At 44.6% G+C, this 23,514-nt stretch overlaps 1 protein-coding gene across 1 annotated transcript in view; it reads right to left on the reverse strand.

Moving 5' to 3' along the window:
• LOC134468875 (formin-1-like) overlaps positions 1 to 23,514 on the reverse strand; it is a 47,232-nt gene that overhangs the window by 12,330 nt on the left and 11,388 nt on the right. Inside the window, exons 3-12 of the mRNA XM_063222787.1 lie at positions 16,502 to 16,616; positions 14,439 to 14,500; positions 13,265 to 13,974; positions 11,003 to 11,144; positions 7,987 to 8,074; positions 3,410 to 3,471; positions 2,523 to 2,611; positions 1,997 to 2,126; positions 1,047 to 1,193; positions 620 to 679 (exon numbers count right to left, since the gene is read on the reverse strand). Of these exons, the coding sequence (XP_063078857.1) occupies positions 620 to 679; positions 1,047 to 1,193; positions 1,997 to 2,126; positions 2,523 to 2,611; positions 3,410 to 3,471; positions 7,987 to 8,074; positions 11,003 to 11,144; positions 13,265 to 13,974; positions 14,439 to 14,500; positions 16,502 to 16,616 (1,605 nt within the window). The remainder of the gene's footprint in view (positions 1 to 619; positions 680 to 1,046; positions 1,194 to 1,996; positions 2,127 to 2,522; positions 2,612 to 3,409; positions 3,472 to 7,986; positions 8,075 to 11,002; positions 11,145 to 13,264; positions 13,975 to 14,438; positions 14,501 to 16,501; positions 16,617 to 23,514) is intronic.

Raw genomic sequence — 23,514 nt, forward strand, 5'->3', positions numbered from 1 at the left:
TGGGTCCAGGGGCCACACACAGCCTACTTGATGGTGAATGGTCCTGACCAGTAACATACTTGCGAATTATCGCAAATTTCTGGATCATATTGGAATCGCATTGCTGTCAATCATCTCAAGGTTTAGCACAGCACATCAGCATTGATTTTTAAATGGCGAGCAATAACATTATTCTCGAATGTTGAAAAACTGAAATCTCAGACAACTGCTGCAATTGCAACTGTGTAATGGCCTAGAGGTTTCCTTCTTTTTTGACATTCTTTTTTGACAGTCTGACATTCTCATTTTTTTCTCTACAAGTCTGGGGCCGTATTGAACTATCTGTTGGGCCGCATGGCTGGCCAGGCCTTATGTTGGACAACCCACCTCTGCTTACCTTCAAAACACAAATTACAGAAAGAAAATACCTGCAACAACCAAACGTCGAAATGTTACTCTGAAATATCTATAACATTAGGCATGCAAGCATTGTTGCAGACATTTTTTCTTTGGCTTGGATTCACTTAAGTTATCCTGCACCAAGCGAACATTGGTGGAACATGCAGACATTCACCTCATTCTACTCTACCTCCAAAACACACCAGGCAAAGCCCCATGCAGCATGACCCATGTCTCTCACCTGGTCCAGATTGCGGAGGTAATAGGAGACAATGTAGTCCACCAAACTGATGCGGTTGTCCTGTGGATGTTGAAACAGAGGACATTATAGGAACATTGTCTCTTGCACACATATATGGAACACATCTCTGTCTCATCATTTTTAAATAGACCTACCGCCATATCTCAACAAATGTGTGTGATAAAATCTGGATCAGGATCACAAATGCACGCACGTAAACACAAATGCATATGCAGACTCAGACGCACACAGGCACGCACGCACACACACATACACACATACTACACACACACTACACACACACACAGACACACACACACACACACACACATACACACATACTACACACACACTACACACACACACAGACACACACACACACACAAATTGAGAGCTACAGTAGACCTAGCCCTGGGTCTGCACGCACCCTGCTCTTGACGTCCTTGAGCTTGGGCAGGATGTCGAGAGCGAAGCCGTCTGCTTGGCCGCGCACCCGGCTGCCTCCGTTCATGTAGTTGCCGAGCGCCAGCACCAAGCCCACCACCTCCCGCACGCTCTCCCGCTCCAGCAGGCCCTGGGAGGGAGCAGGGTGCAGTGTACTTCACTTCATGCAGTCAACAGCAGACTGACAAGAAACAGCATACACGTTGTATTGTGTATGTGTTGTGTATGTGTATGTGAATGTGAATGTGAATGTGTTGTGTTGTGTATTCGTTTATAGTGATGTGTAGTGTAGTGAAGTGTTGTGTATGTGTTGTGTTGTGTATGTCTTGTGTAGTGTAGTGTAGTGTAGTTTTGTGTTGTGTTGTGTTGTGTGTGGCTCCAGCTGAAGCTTCCCTTCTATTGTCAAGGCCAGTAATCAACATTAGATGGGGAGTGAACAGCAGTGTGTGCATGTTCATGTGACTGGAGCTGTCCAACTCCGAAATCAGCAGCAGTTAATGTATTCCAAGAGCTCTCAAGTTCTTGCTGTGCGTATTTGGGGTGTTGTCACTTGTCAGGCTTCATTACGGAACGTGATTCCTATTCATCCACACACTGTGTTAGTCATGCAATATCTATATTTTTATTTCTATATTATCTTATTATTTTTTTGGCTTTTAAGTCTTTATTAGATAGGACAATCTGAGATGGGGACAGGAAGCGAGTGGGAGAGAGAGATGGGGGAGGATCGGCAAATGACCCGAGCCGGAATCTAACCCGGGTCCCTGGCGTAGCCGCCCAGTGTCCTCCCATCAGAGCCACGGAAGGGCCAGCTATTTTTTTTATTTGACTTGATTTTGTATTACAACTTTAGCTTACTAGGCAGGTGGAATTTTGTACATAAAACTTTCATTAACACTTGAGACAGACATGCATTCGATCAGGTGAGTTTACCGTGCAGACTCGAGAGATGATCTCCACTTTACGGCGGATGGAGGCCACACTGTCCGCAAAGACAGACTGAAATATGAGGCAGCGAGCTCGGACGGAGAAGTCGGGGATCTGGGACAGCTCATACAGGAACCTGAGCCAGGAAACACAAACAGGAGATGATGGGCAAGGGAGAACAAAAAAAACCCCACAATGTCCAGCAAATTGAATAAAAACTGTGAGTAGACCGCCACAACGCTTACAATTCTTCCAATATTCACCTAGATCGGAACACTGCTTTTCTCCACATTGTTTCATGCCAAAAAGGCCACACCATTGTACTTTTTCAAACACTATAGCACAGTATTACAGTTATTCTCAGCCAGTGTAACGGTGTTCAAAATTGAATAACAACCTCCTTCCAAAACAAGTTGACAAGAGTACACTAGGGGACATTCTGAATTGTTAGGTGGATTGTTGAGCTGTAATGGACCACAGAACAAGAGAAGGGGTGTAAGAGGAGGACAAGAGGGCAAGATGGAGGTCGTACTGTTCCGGTTTGTCCAGTAGCTTGATGCTCTCCTCGTCTGACGTCTCGTAGTATTTCCTCAGCTGATCCAGCTCCGCGGGCTGCGCTCTCTACACAGCGGAAAGGCAAACAAATAACTAACAATACCAGTCATTATCAACAATAACATCATCAAGTCGTCACAACAAATAGCCTACCGAAATACTACACTACTACTACTAATTCTACTACAACTATTATTACTAATACTACTTCTCTTCCTATACTCCTACTACTACTATTAGTGCTGCACTACTGATGTGGGTTCTCTATGTCAACCGTTGTGATGTGTCAGTGTGCATACTGTATATGCTTGTATTAGATGAAATGAGATGTGATGAGACGAGTCAAACGTGTGACATACACTGCATCTACTGTTTGTGTGTGTATGATGTATACTGTATGTGTATATGAAGTATGTGGGTCAAAGACGTTTTTTTGGGCTCAGATGTCAGGTGGCGCAATGGCACTAATGACCATAAAACAAAGTAATTGGTGGTTGACATGCTGCAATGAATATGCTTCTTACTGTAGATAGTCCACTAAAAACAAACAAACAAATAAAATCCATACAATAGTGGCACTGGCTGTTGTTGCGCCACCCTGACGTGTGCTACTGCTGAAACTTCACTGACCCGTATGATAGTGAATGGATGGAGCATTCTCCTCTGATAATAATAATAATAATCATCATCATCATCATCATCACCATCATCATCATCATCATGATCCTAATGGAAGTAATGATAATATTGAAAGTAACACAAACAATGTATAATGCTCCCTACTGAAAATGAGGGCACCACTGCACAGGATATGGTAAACTATGGTGTGGCACATGTACAGTAAGTAAGAAGTTGGATACTTGCATTCTCATACAAAGCCTCAATGGCCTCCAGGTCCACCACAGAGTTGTCCAGAGTCAGAACAGCTTGAGAGGGAAAATGTACAGAAATGAATCACTACAGACTTTGAAATTGCAGCCTGGATAATTTACTTGGTGGTGAGGATGGCGTGTGAGTGTGTACAGTACGTGTGTGTGTGTGTGTGTGTGTGTGTGTGTGTGTGTGTGTGTGTGTGTGTGTGTGTGTGTGTGTGTGTGTGTGTGTGTGTGTGTGTGTGTGTGTGTGTGTGTGTGTGTGTGTGTGTACGTGTGTGTGCGTGTGTGCGTGTGTGTGTGTGTGTGGGTGCGTGAGTGGGAGGGGGTGGCTGCGGTGCTGGTTTGTGTGTGTGTGTGTGTGTGGGGGGGGGGGTGTTGGTGGCTGCCACTAGTAGACTGTGTGTGAGGTGCACACAGCCATTAGCTGGAACAGACCACATAAGAAAAGAAGTTTACACTGCAATGAGATCTTTCCTGTGGTGCTTGCAAGAAACTACAAGATGGGCCAGTATAAAGAAATTGTTTATAAACATACAGTACACGCATGTGCATGCGCATGCGCACACGCACGCACACATGCACGCACCCGTGTACACACACACACACACACACACACACACACACACACACACACACACACACACACACACACACACACACACACACACACACACACACACACACACACATCTTGAGGCAGCTGATGAAACGACAGACAACATATCATTCCTGGCTCCTGTGATCCACACACATAGTATATCTCACAGCCACAACTCTACTATGCTGAGACTCCAACACTACACTAGTTGTGCTTGGCTGGGTACAGTGGAAGAAACACCAGACAGAGCCAGGGAGAGAGACAGACAGACAGATAGACAGATAGACAAAGACACAGAGAGACAGAGAGGAAAAGAAAGAAAGAAAGAAAGAAAGAAAGAAAGAAAGAAAGAAAGAAAGAAAGAAAGAAAGAAAGAAAGAAAGAAAAGAAGAAAGAAAGGAAGAAAGAAAGAACAAATGACCGAATGAACATTCAGGAAAGAAAAGAGAGAGGGAGAGAGAGAGAGAGAGAGAGAGAGAGAGAGAGAGAGAGAGAGAGAGAGAGAGAGAGAGAGAGAGAGAGAGAGAGAGAGAGAGAAAAACAGAATTATGTCAGAGAGACGTGGAGAGTGACTTGGGGACAGAGCTGACAGAGTAACAGAGCTTGGCTAAAGGCAGGAAGTGAACAGACAACAAATCAATCAATCAAAATCAAATCAATATAGCACATTATCATACATAAATGTCATTCAATATGCTCAAGAGTAGAGAAAAGAAACTATATTGTGTTTAAGATAGTGTGTACTTAACTATCACCAAAGGCAGATGAGAATAACGCTGTTTTTTCTTTTCCTTTTAAACAAGATACTGTTGAGGCAGTTCTAATTAGGACAGGAAGCGTGCTGACCTCCTGTAGAATTCATATGACCTCTCAACTAGTGCTCTTGTACAGACTGTCTTCTCCACCCCAACACACATACAGTATAGTATAAGAGGTGCACTGACAATTCGGCCGCAGAAAATATTCGGCCGAAAACACAAAAAAAGACACTTTCGGTTTTCGTCCGAAAGCCAACTGAATGGCCGAATCGGAGGCCGAATAGAAAATGAATTGAAAATGGCCATTAATTACACTCATTTCAGTTTTAGTCTAACATTTGAAGACTTCAAATACACATTTATTTTCTTTTAAAAACATTTCTTAACATTTATTGTAAGCCATAGATTTAAGCAATATTTAAAAATAGTGAAAAATTTAACTTTTTATGACTTTTTTTTAACTGAATTGTAACATTCTGTTTCTGTTTCGGTATTCGGCCAAGTGATTAATTATTATTCGGTTTCGGTTTCGGCCAAAAATTTTCATTTCGGTGCACCTCTAGTATATATATAATAATAATAATGATAATGATAATGATAATGATAATAATAATAATAATAATAATAATAATAATAATAATAATAATAATAATAATAATAAATCATAATAATAATAATAATAACTTGGGTTTATATAGCGCCTTTCAAGAAACCTAAGGTCGCTGGTATACAGTATGACCCTCGAGTGCAGCTGTGTTAAGGCTGCCTTCTACTCCACAACACATATGGCATAACCCTAAACCTCTGCTAGTGTATTGACTGCCATCTTCACCGCAGCACATATACTGTACGGCAGACGTGGGCAAACTCAGGCCCGGGGGCCACATGTGGCCCGCTCGGCCTTTCATGCGGCCCTCAGAGCCTTTCCAAGAAAAAAAATGCAGATTCATATGGTCACTCATTCTTAAATTGAATACCTAAAACAAGGGTCTTGGAAAACTAAGATTGCTAAAGTCTAGCCTGGTAAAACAGCGCCACATTTAGGCTGGTTTATCAGGCTAGCTGAAGTCTACATCTAGATACAATTAGCAGGAATGGCATAAAATGACAATGGTGCAATTATGTTGGTGTACACCATTTCTTATTATTGGCACGGGCAAGTTGCCTACGACATCCAGCCCTTTGGTCAACTCTCTAAACCCAATGCGGCCCTTGGGACAAAATAATTGCCCACCCTTGCTGTACGGTACAACCCCTAAACTCCACTCCTGCTAGCGTACAGACGGTCTTCTCCTCCGGTCTTCTCCTCCACAAGACATAAAGTATAACCCCTCCACTCCTGTGCAGCCTGCCATCTCTGGCTTCTCCTCCGCAGCCAAAACAGTCCCAGTGTCTCCTCCACAGCACAAAGAGGAGAGTGTCACGTCACGAGTGGCTGCTCTCTGGGTGTACATATCAATTTAAAGGCCACAGCTCTGCTTACCACTGGGCCTTTCATGCTCAGCAGGGGGGAGGGGGAGGGGCCGGGAAGGAGAGGGGAGGGTGGGGGGTGTACTGGGGGGGGGGGGGGGGGGGGGGGGGGTGGGGGGGGGGCATTTGTGGACGAGATTAGTACCTCACCAAACCAGACAGTCTGAATGACATTTATGCCTGCACTTCTGTTTTCCATTATGGAGCCAAGGAACATTTGACTTTGTTCACTCTTTTCTTGGTCATGTATTTTGACTATCTTCTTCTATTAGTCCATGAGAGGTTACACTAAAATAGACAGTTTGTATTGGTATTACCACTATTATCATCATTATTATTATTATTATTAGTAGTAGTAGTAGTAGTAGTACCTGTAGTAGTAGTAGTATGTATTGCTTTTGCCAGATACAACAGGATTTTGTGAATAGTCAAAAACATTAAATGTTGACATTAAATAGCCTTTTCAACGTGCTGTTTACAACTCAAAGTATTTTTGTGGTGTAGAAAAGGGGGCACAAGGAGGTGCTTGCACCACAGACTCAGCAGACAGCCCTATAGGCTCCGCCAACCAGCTGAGCATAGGGAAACAGCATGGATGGCAGTCAGAGGTTTTTAGCCGCTTTTTAATAGGTGCACACCAGACTAATATTTTGACACCACGTCTCTTCCATTTTGGGTGGTTTGGGCTGCAGGTCCTACAGACAGTCTGACTCACCATGCCTGGAGAGCAAGATTTTTTACATTTTTTATTTTGCATCTAGAGTGAGCTTAAAGACATGTCACGTTTCATCCAAAAGACGATTCTTCTTCCATCACGGGTTGATTCGGTTCAGTTACAACAAAACTTTGACTAACATGAACCAGATGAGTGACAGTCTTCACAGATTTATTTTGGGCTGGTTTTGGTCGCAGATGAAGCCCTTCGAGAGACCTGCCTGTCAGACTGATAGACAAGACTTCAGAGACACAGACAAGACAACACGACATACGAGTCCGAAAGACAGACAAAGTGACAGGCAGTTTGACAGACCAGCTGTCAGTGAAACAGACATTTTAATCAACAAGTCCTCCAAGAGACAGACAATTTGACAGACAAGCCCTCTACGACAAAGTTTGACAGACAAATCTTCAGAGAGACAGACAGCTTGACAGACAAGTCTTCAGAGAGATTGGTGATAGGAAAGTTCTCAGAGAGACAGACAGCTTGAGATTACAAGTCTTCTGAGACGACAAATTGACAGAAAACACATTGGAGGGACACACAGTTTGAAAGACAGGCCCTCTGAGAGACAGACAGTAGGGGTGTAAATGACATCCTTCATGGTGATTCGATTCAATATCGTTTTTTAGGCCAATGATTCGATTATTTTCGGTACTTAAGAATGCTCCACAATTCAATTAATTTCGATTCGATTCAAATCAATGGTTCATATTTGTTTTACCTTACAGGCTTGGTTTATGTGTGAAATGTTAAATAAATCAACAAAAGGCTGAAATATCTGCATGCATTTCATTTGAGGGGCATCTTCATTATTGTCAGTATTATCATTACTCCATGAGCAAAATAAAATGCCTCACAAAATGAGTGCAATAATTACAAAAATCGATTAACCGATTAATAACGATTAATCAATTCTCTTGTGTAGAAATCGATTCATTTAATTCATGGGCTGTAGGACTGATGCATTGATTCAAATCGATTATTATTTACACCCCTAACAGACAGGCAGTTTGCCTCACCTTGCCGGATGTCCTTCATGTCCAGGTGCAGGCTGGAGATGAAGATGCCGACCGCCTGGGAGCGCTTGCTGTCCAGCAGCTTGACAATCTGCAGAAGAGAGAGAGAGAGTCGGTCAGCTTCATTCAGGGACGGACCAGGATTCTATGGGCCCCTGGGACAAACAAGAAGAAAGGCCCCCCTCCATGGGTGCTGCTAGTTTACAAAACGATTCAGGTTTTCAGGCCAAATGTGAGAGCCTATGATGTTGGGGTTTTGGGAGAATGTACCCGAGAAAAAAAAGAACATTCAGTTGTTAAAAGTGCAGTGCAATTTTAATGCAATATGAGAAATGGAAAGATAGAGGCTTAGGCTTCTGGACTCCTTGAATCTTGGGCCCCTGGGCCTGGGCCCGGTAGGCCTGTGCGGTGATCTGTTCCTGGCTTCATTCATAAAGCACATAAAAAACAGCGTAAACTGGTCAAAGTGCTGTATAGAGCTAAGCTAAGAACTAAAATGGGCCATAAAAAAACAAGATAGAAGCACCATATGGTCAAGCAGCAGCGCAGTAGTCCACACAGTACATACAGCATAGAAGCTAATATCACTCTAAAAGAGTTTCACACAACATTTGGTGTTGATTTTACTTTTAGATCAGTGTAACATTTTAAGAGCCAATTCTACTCAACATTGTATACATATTAGAGATGTACAGGATCCAAGATCCGGTTCCGGATCCGGCAGGATAATAGGGTTTTTCAGACTATCCGTATCCGGCAGGATCTTAAGCCGTGGATCCGGTATCCGGCAGTTACCTAAAAATCAGGATCTGGGGCATCTCTACTTTTTACGTAGCCTAGGCTTTTCAGTCAGTCTTTCACAACCCCAATCGCTGCATGGAGTGAAAGCCCTTTGGAAGCGGCCGTTGAAGGCAGTGTGGCGGTAAGCCAATGAATCTCAAAAATAGTTTGCGCCAACGTAATAAAAAGGGCCCACGTGTGCGAGTTGGCAATGTGTTTCGACCCTTTCGTAGGATCCGGTATCCGATTCCGGATTCAGCAGGATCTTAAGCTGTGGATCCGGTATCCGGCAGGATCCTAGAAATCAGGATCCGGTGCATCTCTAATACATATTAATACCTGTAGCCTTGAAATGTCAATGGTCACCTGCAGAATTTCACACTGACTTTTGACTCCACTGTAATTTGACTCTTCACAGTATTGTAAATACTCTATCCGGCTTTATAGAAGAGGGGTGTCAAAGAGCTAGCCTGGGAGAAAGCTGCCTGTTGACTCCGTTAAACAGTCTGGCAAAAGCTAAGAGGAATCCCTCTCCATAAAGGGTGGGAGATGGTCTGACCTTACACTGTAATTTAAATTCATTGGAGTTACGAATTAAAATTAAAATTCAAATTGTGCTTTATTACCATGGCTGTTACGATACAGTGTTGCCAAAGCATAGGCCTACAAATAACACAACTTTAAGCAATCAGTAGCGGACTGCAGGTGAGCTCTGTGTCACCACTATCAACTGTTTGGTGATTGGCAAAACCGTGAGCGAACCGAGCTAGACTGTGTACGGAGTCAAAATCTTTGGGTGGAAGTACACAGGATGGCATCGCCAGGCTATCAAAGAGCAGGCAGCATGAGGAAAATGCCCTCTTAAGATATTGCAGATATTTACATATTTACATGAATAGGGCAGTGATGGTTTCATATCAAGTGTAACGAAATGTGTGGAGGAAGAGAGAGAGACATGGGAGATGGTTGGTAGTGATCGAGAAAAGGTTGACAAAGTGTATATGAGGATCCTTATGCTATGTTAAATATGTTATATGTAATATATGTTTACTTTTTTGATAGAATCATTGTCCTCAGAAGCTAAATAATCCATAAAACTGTCACAGGACATAAGACCATACAGCTTTCTGTGTCTTAGTAAGTGTACGAAGAAAAGCTGGGTGAGGGGGTGCATGGCTGTGGAAAGTCTGAAGTAGAAGCCAGGAAATCCTAACAGAGTGATCATGTTTCTCATATGGTCTTTAAGTGTTTAGGAAGAAATATGCTCGTTGGGCTGTACTCCAGTCCCCCTCTATTTACAAATTGAACGCAATTATGCAAATTTTGAGGGGAAGAGAAATTACAGGGCCAAGTGCAGTATCCTGTTATTTAAAAACCTGTGAAGAGAATGTATGCTCACTGGGTCCAGCAACGTTGCTACATCAAACACAGGGTTGCATTCGAGGGCAAGGATTCTTCTGTCAGCAATTTTCAAATGACCTGGATGATGATACTGTATGTGTTGTGCATTTCCCATGACCGAGAATTTAAAACAGAGAGTGGATGACTCTGTCCTGTTCCTACTAACCTGAATGTAAGAATCGGCTAAATTCTGAAATCAAACGACACAATGCTGATTCCAGAATTTGATTATAATGATATTGATTTGGATGCATCTGTAGGGAGCTTTTTCACATAGGTCTGGGTCTTTCCAAGTGTCACTAGCTCCTGTCTGTTTTCTTTTTTATAGCTCGTAAATTTACACTCATTTCATTACTCAGTGTACAAGAGGTCTCTTATGTTTTCCTTTTGTAAATGAATGCAAGCATTTGGCTAATATAATGTCAGGTAAAGAAATCTAGTTTACCAATATAGTGCAAAGCATCATTGCTCCATTCTTCAATGGCAGTCAACGTAAATATGCCAAGAGGTCTCCGTGTGGCCTGTTCAGGTAACCTCACAATAGGTACTTACGTGTATAAACCAGCATAAACCAGCATAAACCAGGTGAACACTCCCTCTAGTGGACTAACATTTAATTACGCTTTCCCTGCCAACATGTTGCATGCAAAAAGTAAACGTCCTCCTACCACAAATTCCTTCAAGCCAATTTCCTGAACCAGATGATCCCTGGGGCGGCTAATCTAATTAGTGAACACCTGTCTTGAGAGCACAGGCAGAAGAAATACATGGCGAGACTTTTATTTTCTCAATCCAAACTGTCCACCTCTGGCAACAGGCAGCTCCTCCTAGTTCTCACCTTTCGGGCCTTGTTCCGTTTCTCGTAGGCCTCTGACAGCGGTTTCCTCTTGGTCGGCAGTGAGGATTTGGCAAACAGGTCCTCGAACTCACAGGGGTCAACGATGCTGGGCTCCTCCAGAGAGCTCCACAGGGTGTCATCGCTGTCAAAAGGAGAGGAGAGGAGAGGAGAGGAAGAGGATAAACACCAGATGACAGAGATGAGGACGTTGACAAACACACCAAACTGTCCAGCTGGCTCTGTTTGGCGGCTAGAAAAGTAAACGCCACAACTCTCCTCATGTCTGTAATAGTGTGGTGAGCTGATGGGGGGGGGTGTAAAGCAATAGGGTCATGCTCTCCCTTCAACCCTCTGGATTTTACAACAGTGATTTTCAAAGTGAGGGCCGGGGACCCCCAGGGGGCTTCCGGGGAGTGCTAGGGGGCCGCGGCAGGTTGGCAGGAAAAGTATAGCAAAACCAAAATAAATTATTGCATAAATGGTTATTCAACTTAAGCACACCAAAATGAAGGAAACACGCACCATTAGTTAAGACTATTCCCATCAGTTAAGTGACTCACAGACCTAGATGATGGTTGTGAGAGGGGGTGCATAGAAGTATAGTAGTAGTATAGTAGTATAGTAGTATAGTAGTATATCATAGTCATAGTAGTATCATAGTAGTATATCATGACCCATGTGAGGGGGGGCTTGCCTGCAATCTACCGGTATATCAGGGCCTTTTCATGGTAAAGTTTGCAAGCCCTTTTTCTAGAACAAGGAGTAAAGTGCTAGACAGCAGGCCTTACGGACAACAGAGGTAGGAAAAAAGTACAGTATCTCCAACAAACTTTTTATGATTTCACTTATATTACTCCCCTTACTGAGAGAGAGAGAGAGAGAGAGAGAGAGAGAGAGAGAGAGAGAGAGAAACAGACAGACAGACAGAATGAAGAAAGCAGAGAAAGACTCTCAGAAAGAAAGAAAGACAGAAAGAAAGACAGAAAGAAAGAAAGAAAGAAAGAAAGAAAGAAAGAAAGAAAGAAAGAAAGAAAGAGACATGGAGTCTGGATGGACAACTGGGAGGCTGCCACACTCCCACGGCGATGGTTGCCACCAGCAGTGGATGGAGCGCATCCATCCCCATTCAGAGAGCAGGAGCTCTGCCCGTCCCCATGTGCTCCCCCACCTGCACCCCACCACATCACCATCGCCTCCTGCAAACCTCCCAAGACGGTGGGCTACAGGGGGAGAGGAGGGGAGGGCTGCAAATGCTAGGTTTGCCTTTCAGACCAGGCACGGCTGGATGATCTCAAGGAAAGTTGTGTAATGTGGGGACGGTATGATCGTTTGCCCACATAGACGGCTCTGCTGTCACTAACACTTCAACACTCGCCCCCTTTTGTGGTGTCGGTGCGGTAGGCTCGGAGTCAACGTTAATATGTTGATGGATTCTGTGTACTTTCAGGTTACATGAGAAGGCATTTTTTGCTTGTTTTTTCCCCCTCACAAAACCCCCTTTTCTCTGAAAACAATTTTAGATACTTTGAAATTTTGGGTTCTCGAATGAGTTGGTGGGAGATGTCAGATGTTTGGAGATCGCTGGTTCTCATGAAATGAAACCCACAGAAGAGGGAATTCACTGACATAAAACAGAAAAAAACTGCTAAGTGCATGTTCATAATTTCATTTCATCACATTATTATATTGCTATTGGTTTATTTATTTGAAGTACAGTATATTATTGAATTTTCAGTTAATGGTCTAACATTGGCCAACAAGTACAACTTGGCTTTGGATGTTTGTAGACCTTCCTCCTCTCTGACCACATAAGGGATAATGCTGATTGAGGTAGCGGACTGGCTTTTAACTCACTCACTTACAGCCTTGTCCGTCAAAATGTCTGTCTCTCAGAGGGCATGTCTGTCAAAATGTCCGTCTCTCTGAGGACTTTTTTGGTCAATCTGAGTATGTATTAAAGAGGTCCTGTCTCTCGAGCTGCTTGTCTTTTGAAGGGCTTGTCTGTCAGTCCGAAATTGGGTCTGGGCAGAGCAGCAAGAACTCGGTTACATTACACAAAGTGCTTTAACAACGTGGGTATGGTGTGCATTTAAAAAAATGCACAATAAAATTATTTAAAAAATGAAATGGATCCGAAGAAAAAACCCCTACAAAAACACACTAACCATTATTGCGAAATGGCCACTGTGCAGTGTGAGTTTCATAGGTATTGTCTAAAAAAAATGCATTGATTGGAGTTGCTGTGAGAGCCAGAGTACGTACGTGTTGTTGTGGATCTGGATCCTGGTCCAGTAGAGGGGCCTCATGGGACAAGAGGGCTCCAGAGCCGGCTTGCGTGGGGTTGCATCCAGCGGAGACAGAGCCAGTGTGAACCCAGCGGCGGGAGGCGGAGGGGGAGGAGGCAGGAGGCCTCCGTCTGACAGAGGGGGTGGGGGAGGAGGTGGGGGTGGTGGGAGTCCACATGAAGGTACAGGTGGTGGAGGTGGGGGTGCAGGAGGAGGAGGTACGGGGGCTCCGGCGGGGGTTTGGGAACCGGACAGCTTAGTGGTCAGAGAGGCAGGAAGTGAAGGCACGGTCGGTGTGGTCAAGATGCTGTTGTCAGGTGACACGGGTGGAGGCAGTCGAGTCGAGCTGCCTGATTGGTGGAGAGGAGGTGAAAGTTCAGATGCTGCAGGTTGTTCAGCTTTCCCTGCCAAGCCCAGGTTTAGCGGCGCGAGGTTAAGCTTTTTCGGGACGTTGTGATTGGAATGCAGCCCGGCGTTGCGGCCCTCGTACAGCTCCTCGGGCTCTGTCTGGACACAGGCGCTCCGCAACATCCTTGGGCCGACGTCGTCCTCGGTGGACACGCATGCGTCTCGGAGGTTCGCGGGTCGGGCCCTCTCTCTCTGGAGACTTCCCAGCGCTACCTTCAGCCGAGACACCGTCTCCTCATTCTCCTCACGCAGCCGAGACCTCTGACGATCAAAGTCCGACTATATGGAGAAAAAAAACAGGGTGTCAGTCCCATAAATAAATTCAACATATACACATACCGTACATTCTGTACATGCATGCAGGCATACATGCGGTACCGGTACAAACATCCATCCATCCGTCCATACATACAGTATACTATACACATGCAGTACGTACAGTATAGTACATACCATATGCATACCATACATGCATACTGTACATTACATACATACATACATACATAAGTACACATACTTACGTACGTACATACTGTACATACACACATACAGCACCTACGTACATACATACATACATACTGTACGGTCCTGAAAAGATACATTCTTAAGGTGCTGTCTAGTCATAGAGTAAGGGTTATCATTTTAGAAAGCCGCATATTTAAAATAGTATATCATTTCTAAAAGTGACACAGATTACAATTGCCTTCTTTGTTGTCACATAGACACATATAGTCAAAACTTACTTGCAACTTTTCCACCTCCTCTTTGCACTCTCTCTTCAGCTGCAGAAGGGCTGCTTGGTGTTCTAGACAATAACAAACAAGCTTTATTGACAACCATGTGGATGCCCAATATCTAAACACCAATATCTATACCATTATACATGCTTACAAGGGTATACACAAGAGTTCCATCTTGAAGTGAAGCAGGTGTATGCGACTCCCGGTTTTAGACAGAACACAGTGGCATATGGGTCAAAGATGTTTTTGTTTGGCCCTGGGGGTGTGCTACTGGTGAAACCAACGTCACAGACCCATGTCTATGCCATAGGATGCAACTTATACCTCACTTTGCACAATGCTACTACTGTTCTGTACATACCATGCATTTTAAATATTCCATTGCAGTTTTCTATGTCTCCAATGTTTTGTATGACATTCCCTGTTTATTTATTTGTGTACCCCCCTGTTTTCTACCCCCCCCCACCAGTCACCAAGCAACATTTCTAACAACTGTATTTTTATACTGTTGATATGGCTAAATAAACTTGAACTTGAACTTGATACCAACTTCAAATGCATTGAATGGCACATGAAAAAGGCCCATAGCTATTACCAACTAGCAAACGTGTTGCACTAGACCACAAGGGGGAACTGCTTACACTGTTTTCAATAATGTTTACTTCAGGTGAAGAAAAATAGAAAGAGAAAAGAAAAATAGCTGCATAATGTGAGTGTCAGGCATACACATGTGTTCCATGTAACAAGGAAATGTGAAATTGTGTGTGCAGAAGGTGGATATCTTTGACTCCTCAGTCACACCCTAAAGAGTAAAGACTGACACAGAGTTAGTCTGTGTTAGACACTACCAAGCATTACAGTAATGCCTGTCTGATGCCTGAGCAAACATGAGTAGCCTGGATCACAGGTCCACACACAGCTACTGCAGTCTGTGTATGTGTCCGATAAGTAAGAGTACCTTTGTGCAGAACAAAACATTACTGTACATTATAAGGTGACACTGAGTCAACTGAGATGAAAGTGCAGACTGACATTTGCCTCTTCTACACTTCATTGTGTGCAAATTCAGCAAACGGAAAATTGCCTTTCACTCTGGTGCTCATCAACCACTTTAAACGCTTTAGGACACATCCACTTTAGGTTTGGGAAAACTACAGTATGAGAGTGTTGTGAAGTAAGGTTGTGTTGGCTGTTATACTGTAGCAATGTCTCACCTGGTGAAATGTTTTTTTCATGAGAATTAAGCATAACCTTCCCATTTGTTCTATTTTTGTCACTCTATACAACATGCTTTACATGTTTCACCGTAGTATACGCATACATACTGTATCCTCTCACTCGTTTCCCTGCTTAAATCTTACACGTAAAAGAATGGCAACGACCAAGTCACAATGCATTACAAATGACTGTATGTAATGTTGCGGTTAGTGTAGAATAATGATAGACGTCTTTTCAGAAACCAGCATTCCACTATGGAACCGTGCACATTAGGCCTATGTGGCTACGCTCGCTGGATTCCCTCTCTCATTCCCTATATGCACCACTTTTTTTCTATTCGCAGGCTCTTTCTCTCGCTAACCTTCATTCACCCCATCCATAACTTTTTCCTCCAGACAGCTTATCACAATGTTGGTTCCGCAGACCGAAACCAACGCGCTGAAAGAAAAAAAAAGAATACGGGCGAAGGAGGATTTGAGAGTGTTTGCAGAACAGGAGTCAGGTGCCAGGTCACACATTTAACACTGAGCAAACACTGACTCGCTCCAGCGGCTTTTTGTGTGCGTGTGTGTGCATGTGTGTGGGCGTGTGTTCGCGTGTGTGTGCGCGCATGTGTGTATGCGTGTGTGTGTGTGTGTCTGTGTGTGTGCTGGTGACAGAATGCATATGTCCGATGAGAAGTGTGTGTACACTTGTGCATGCACATGTGCGTGCACGTGTGTGTGTGTGTGTGTGTGTGTGTGTGTGTGTGTGTGTGTGTGTGTGTGTGTGTGTGTGTGTGTGTGTGTGTGTGTGTGTGTGTGCGTGTGCGTGTGTGTACAGTCCACCTCCTACTAATGTGTTCTCACCTGCCTCCGTGTACTTGAGGCCCACCACCTCATCCTTCTGTTTTGGAGGAGGCCAAATGGCCTGCAGGCGACGAGGTGTCCTCTCCTCATTATCAGCTGGGGACGAGCCCTCAGACTGGAGAGAGAGAGAGAGAGAGAGAGAGAGAGAGAGAGAGAGAGAGAGAGAGAGAGAGAGTTATACACACAGTAAACACAATATAAAGCATATGGTTATTGACAATAATGGACAACTATGATTCTGCCCTACAGAATCTCACATTAATAAAGCTCAAGTAATGCTCAAACAACAAACAGAAAACAAACATATCGGTACAATGTAGGGTATATCAAAACATTAAAAATGACATCAACATATTTTTTTGCATTTGAGTTTACCCAACTTTTCCATCTGACGAGTCAGTCTTGCGCTCGAATATGGCTCTCAGTATGTCCTTGTCATTCCTGGTCTTCCTGAAGGTCTCTGGGCCGTTCCTCATGGGCTTTGGGGTGAAGAAGGCCTTGAAGGCCTCAAACGCGGACTCTGGAGAGCTGGGGACTTTCTTGTTCTCCTCCGCAGCCTTGGTGGCAAATGAGCCCTCCATCTCACCCTGTTCCCTATTCTCATCTGCTTCCTCTTCCGTGTTATTCTCCTTCTGTCCTTCCTCTTCCTCCTCCTCTCCTTTGGTGGTCTCCTCATCACCATCATGGCTGTGCTGTGACACCTGCTGCAGCTCTGTCTTCTGCTGCTTCTCTCTCTCCTCTCTCTCTATCCGCTCCTCCATCTTGTCCTTGCCTTCCAGCTTAAGAAGCTGTGATAGCTGCTCCAGGATGCTTCCTTTGCGCTCCTGTGGCAACTCTCCGAACAGGCTCCTGCGGGTGATTTGCGGCCTCGTCTTCTGGTTGGCGTTGTCTGTGTTCTCCTTCTCTGGAGGATCATCGGTAGATCCTCTCTTCAGCAGCCCACTGAAGAGGGACTGCACCTGGGTAGGCTTGTCACTGGGTGCTGGGTACAGAGAGGATGGCGAAGAGGCTGTTGAGAGAGAGCCTGAGGATCCTGGAGTACTGGGAATGGATAAGGGGGGTCCTTCTAACGCTGTAGTCTCAGTTTCTCCTTCCTCATTTCGTCCAGTCTCCTCTTTGCAGTCTTCTTGTTTTCTATCCTTAGAGCTGGCGTCTTGTTCAGGTGGAAGACTAGTTTCAGGACCACTCGGAGGAGGAAAGTCACTGCCACCTAGGTTTACTCTGTCACCACCTTGAGCTTGGGAGGGCGCACGACCCTCTGCTTCTGTGCAATCTGTAGAAATCCTTGGTGAAGTAATCCTCCCAAAGCACGTGTCTTTGTCGGTCTGAACATCTGGGTGCACATTTGTGACAGGATTTGTTTTGTCTTCAGTGGTGTTGCTCACCAATGCCGTGGAGCTACTCTGATGGTTTGTAGCTATCTGATTCTGGTCCAAGAGGGATTCTTGTGATTCATAATAATCAGCCTCAGTGTTGCTGGCCAGATTTGTATTATTAATATGGTCTGCCGGTCCGCAACCTTTTGTAGCCTCGCCCTTATCTGGGTTGCCTGACATGAGAGCCATGTGACCATCATCAACCAGTGGAGCATTTTGATGATCGTTTGATCTTCCTTCATGATGAGCAATATCTGCATACTCCACGGCCTGACGATGTGTACCCATGACCATATTGCACTGCTCCAGACAGCTTCCAGCTGATATGTTACGGTTTGCACCACTGCTTTCATCTTGTCTACCAGCAATTGCTTCAGTCTGGTCGGTGGATTGACTCTGACTGTCCATATTTAGAAATGCCTGGCCTGCAGCTGCTGCTCTGGTGTGTGCATGCTCACCGAGCTCATCTGCATCTTTGCCCCCATCAGAAAGAAATTCCTCCCCAACCACTGGGCAGAGGGGAGCAGGATCATTTGTTTCGACATGACCCTCATGGTGTGCATGAGGTTTCAGAGCAGTAAACCCAGACTCGGGTGTCTCATCACCTACTGTGTTGTGGGATTTGGATTGCCGTGTTCTGGTTCTGGAACTGGAACTGTCCAGCGATCTGTCATCCATCCCACCAGACAAGATCCCGGTTGTGAGCTCAGGGCAATCAGACATCTCTGAGTTTGAGCACATCTGGGGAAGGAGCTTTGTACTTTGAGAGTTTGGATGGTCCTCAAGTTCACCCGGCCTTGTGGAGAGTCCATTTGAGCTGAGAAGAAAATCCTCCTCTTGGCTTTCCATTTCTGCTTTGCTTGTTATTGTTTTCCTGTCCTCATCTGGAGCTTGCCTCAGTTCTGCCGCATTCTTCAGCACCCCCTCTTCCCTTGTCCCTGGCTCGTCACTCGATCCCACGGTCTTGGCTGGCTCGGCCACATTCCGGACACGAGGCTCTCGCTCAGGCAGAGTCCGGGAAAATGTCAACACCCTCTCCTCGGCCGTGTCAGCGTTCGCTTGGTCTGCCTGTGTAAAAATGGTGGCAAGTTTGTCCAGGAAGGATACAGGGGACGGGTCTGAGTGAGATTCTGGAGTGATGTCCATGTTTAGCAGCAATAAGAGGTTACAGTACAAACTTCAGCAGATCTTCCTCCCTTCTGATATTTATAAAAATGTTCATTAGCCTGGGACACCAAAGTCAATCCAGCAGACAATGTTAATCCGTCATATCATAGTATGATATCAGATTATTCAAAGTAAGTAACAGAAAATAAAACCAGTTTAGTCCCAGTATGCATCAACAATCACAGATCATCATTTTGCCACATCGTTAGAATTTTTGTTTTTGTTAAATAGAAGGGTGCTAATTTTTCACGCCTTTCCAGACATCCCTCTATGGCACAAGTGAGTTTTCCAGAGGCAGAGGAATCCCGTGCCAGGAAAATGCTGGTCTCCCATTGCCGCGCAGAAGCTCGTTGAGGTTGCGGAGGAAAACTGAGTCATCGGCTGTGATCAGGCGCGGTGGGAGCGCAGAAGGCTGTCTGCAGTCTTTGGTAAATAAAGTGCTTGTCTATCCTCATCCACTTTAAGCTGCTCAAAAACGACTTGCCATGTCATACAGTGGGACTGCAAAGGAGTTAGTTGGTAAGCATCTTCACTCAGTCTGTGTGTGTCTTACTGGGTGGACTAGCGCAGAGATGTGTTTGCATGCTAGGCCTACTCCCACTGATATGCAACCTGCACTGGTACACCCTGTGACCAGGATGTTTGGCTATGTCAGTCAGAGAACGGGACAAGACACCACACCCAACCTGACCTGGTGCACATAGCTAGAGACAAACACACAGCAAAGAGTCAAATTCTCTCTCTAGTTCTCTCTCTCTCTCTCTCTCTCTCTCACACACGCACGCGCACACACACACACACACACACACACACACACACACACACACACACACACACACACACACACACACACACACACACACACACACACACACACACACACACACACACACACACACACACACACAAAGATGCTGAAAGTACCACTGTCGTGATTTGGGATTGTTGTGTAAATTGATTTTTATAGGGCCTATAACACAAGCCCAAGTCCCACATGTGAAGAAGCGGACATTGTTTACTACACAATATACTGTGTAGTATCATATGTGTACTCTATGAATTGATTTACGTAACACAGGTCCAAGATCATCACTTACATCAGTTCTGCTTACTACATAACCATAAAACCAAGGAGAAAAAAACAACTTTTAAAGCAGTTTATATGACAGCTGCTAAACACATACTGTATGAATTGATTCATGCACAACTCTACCATAAACACTGCCATCTGAATATGCTTGCAAACCACAGAACTATAAATTATTACAAATTACTACAAATTATTGACCACATCAAGTGCCAAATGTAGAGTATGCTGTACTCTATGGGTTATGTATTCAATCCCGGGGCAATAAAATGTGCGAGCTAAGAGCATTCCATTAGAAATAGGAGAGATGAGAAGTATGTTTGAGAAAACAGTCTGATGGGTAACCATGGTATTCAGAGTGGGGTGGTGTTTCTGACCAGTCAAGAATTGCATGACTCACTGCTCTTACTGTATAATAGGAGAGATCGTGTTCTGGAAATACAGAAGTATACAGCACTGTTTATTTGGCCCGATTAACCTCAGAATAAATCCAGAGAGTTTGATAAACAATTCAGATTTGTCCTTTGAGCTGAAAACTCTTTGCAGAACATGACCTGGATCAATGAAAAGCTTCACTCAGAATAAATGAGGTATGGAACAAAGTAATTGTGAATATTTTAACAGTACATTTTCATATAAAATTAAGATTAATACATTTCACACACCCAGAGCTTGAGGGGATAGATGATTGGGTGTCTAAAGCAGTGCAATGGCAGAGGCTGCCACTATGCAGTGGAACAGAATGGCTATTCAGACCCATTTTTATTATACAACAACATACCGTATCTTAACTTTCAACAGCCTTACAATGCATCAATGGGCATGAATCATGGGCAATCAATTGGGGTTTGGGCTGGTACCCGGTTGCTGGGTTACTTCCTGACAACAAGGAGGAGGGTGAAGCAGCACTCTCCTCCTATCCTCCTCCATGACTGAATGAGCAGAGTACCATCCTCACATACTGCCCCTCTGCCTGTTGTTGTGTTACTTTACACCAGGTGAGGCATGAAGGCAATTTCACAGTGTGCTGACTGAGTCCAAACCAAAGACCAAACCAATTTTTTAAAGATTTAAACGATGGATACACAATACAAATGAGGTAGCATTATAGATGCTGTTTTATACGTCATGCTTGATCATGTCAGACTCTCTGTACTGTGCAAAAAGAAATGGAGTGCGAGGGGCTGGATTGTCTAACCTTTCAATCAGGAGACAGCTGGCAGCCGGCATCTATATTGAAAATACCAAATTGGAAAATGTAGACCACTTCCCATATCTTGGCAGCCTTCTATCATCTAAAGCCACCATTGATGATGAGATACACCACCGCCTTAGTTGCACCAGCGCAGCATACTCGCGACTTAAGAAAAGGGTGTTTGAAAACCGTGATCTTCAGTCAAAGACTAAAATCCTGGTCTACAAAGCGATACTGCTCCCCACTCTCCTTTATGGGTCAGAAACCTGGACCACATATAGTAGACACCTGAAATCACTGGAAGCCTTCCATCAAAGACATCTACGGAGAATCCTCAGGATAACCTGGGAGGACTATCGAACAAATACCAGTGTCCTGGAGGAGGCTGGCATCCCTACCATCACAGCCATCATTGCACAACACCAACTTAGATGGACTGGCCATGTCATTCGAATGCAAGACTCTCGACTACCCAAACAAGTCCTGTACTCACAGCTTCTCCAAGGGAAACGTGCCCCAGGAGGTCAAAAGAAAAGGTACAAAGACAACATCAAGGACAACATCAGGAAGTGCCATATACCCCTTAACACCTGGGAGACTACAGTGAGGAACAGACCTGCCTGGAGAAAAGTGGTTAGAGAGGGGGCTGCACAATACAACAGGGATCTCCACAGTGCTGCAGAGCAGAAACGCAAACGGAAGAAAGAGATCACCTCCACCAACAAAGTTCCACCAAAACCCATAACTACCCCTGCCCACCCATGCCCACATTGCCCCAAAGTATGTGGGTCCAGGATTGGCCTCTTCGCCCATCTGAAGACCCACAAGGACCAAGAAGGAGGACAGACATACTCGACCACGAGTGTCCGCCGATGATGATGATGGTGTGTGTGTGTGTGTGTGTGTGTGTGTGTGTGTGTGTGTGTGTGTGTGTGTGTGTGTGTGTGTGTGTGTGTGTGTGTGTGTGTGTGTGTGTGTGTGCGTGTGCGTGTGCGTGTGCGTGTGTGTGTGTGTGTGTGTGGTGTGCGTGTATGTGTGTATATGCCCCCCGCCCAGTGTGGCTGAGAGTTAAACCCCAGCCCAGCCACACAGAATCAGCCGAGCCAGCTCTGGTTTACAGAGGAAAGCATACCGCTACTCTTGATCTCTGATGTGCAGGACATGTTGGGGCAATAATTCTTTCTTTTTCATTATTTCCCCCTTCTCTCTTTTGGTTGGTTTTTCCACCTAATCTGACAACACCCTCATACTATGTTCATACTCACTGGCGTGCACAGACATATTGGGGGGGGCAGGTGCTGGGGGTTGGCATGTGGAACTTCGGACTGCCTTACAAGGCTATGGAGGGATTATTTCAAGGCGTTATTACATCAAAGCATTTTTATATGATCATGTCAACAAAGACCTCAATACATTGTGGGACAAAACGACAGAACAAAACTTTCAAAAAGGACACTTTGTCATGTCCCTATCTGTGCAGGTCTATGGTCATGCTAAGGGTCTGGAAGGTGAAAAAGTGGATCGCACTCAGGTTCTTCTTTTCTTCTTTTTTATTTTGTAACTACATAGCAGCAGAAGTGTAGACAAACATTTCGGCTGTTGCCTTCGTCAGTGTCTCCAGAAGAACCCGAGTGCGATCCACTTTCTCAACTTCCAAGTTATTCAACTGGAGACGCACCACGGAAGAGCGCGGTGTACAAACTACTACTCATGCTAAGGGTCTGGAAGTGCTGAATGGATCTGGATTTTACCCAATCACTAATGTTTGGTCATGACCTTTAATTGGCCCATATGTAAAGATAATGTGCCATCACTCACCCACCTCCTTTATCCCTCCCCTTTTTCACTGAATGCAATGTTGGAAATGTTGTTTTTGTAGCTGTGCCCCAGAGTACCAAATTCAAACATATCATAGTAGAGAAATGACAACTGAGTGGGACTTAATGGTTGGTAAGATCAGACTAGTTTTGTTACCTGCATTTCTCTGTCCTTGAAGGAGGGCATACACCACATGCTCATCCACGTGAAGGTGTATTTTCTACAGCAGGAGTTCCAAATTGGGGCCCACTTGAAATTTTCACAAATATTTGCGGCCCACCTCCGACACAATAAACAATGCAACTCAATTCAACAGCAACACACACACAAATATTATCGTTCGTTCAAATATGATCATTTTAGAAAATGA

The sequence above is a fragment of the Engraulis encrasicolus genome, chromosome 18 (assembly GCF_034702125.1).
Source record: "Engraulis encrasicolus isolate BLACKSEA-1 chromosome 18, IST_EnEncr_1.0, whole genome shotgun sequence".
In the NCBI taxonomy this organism is placed as follows: Eukaryota; Metazoa; Chordata; class Actinopteri; order Clupeiformes; family Engraulidae; genus Engraulis; species Engraulis encrasicolus.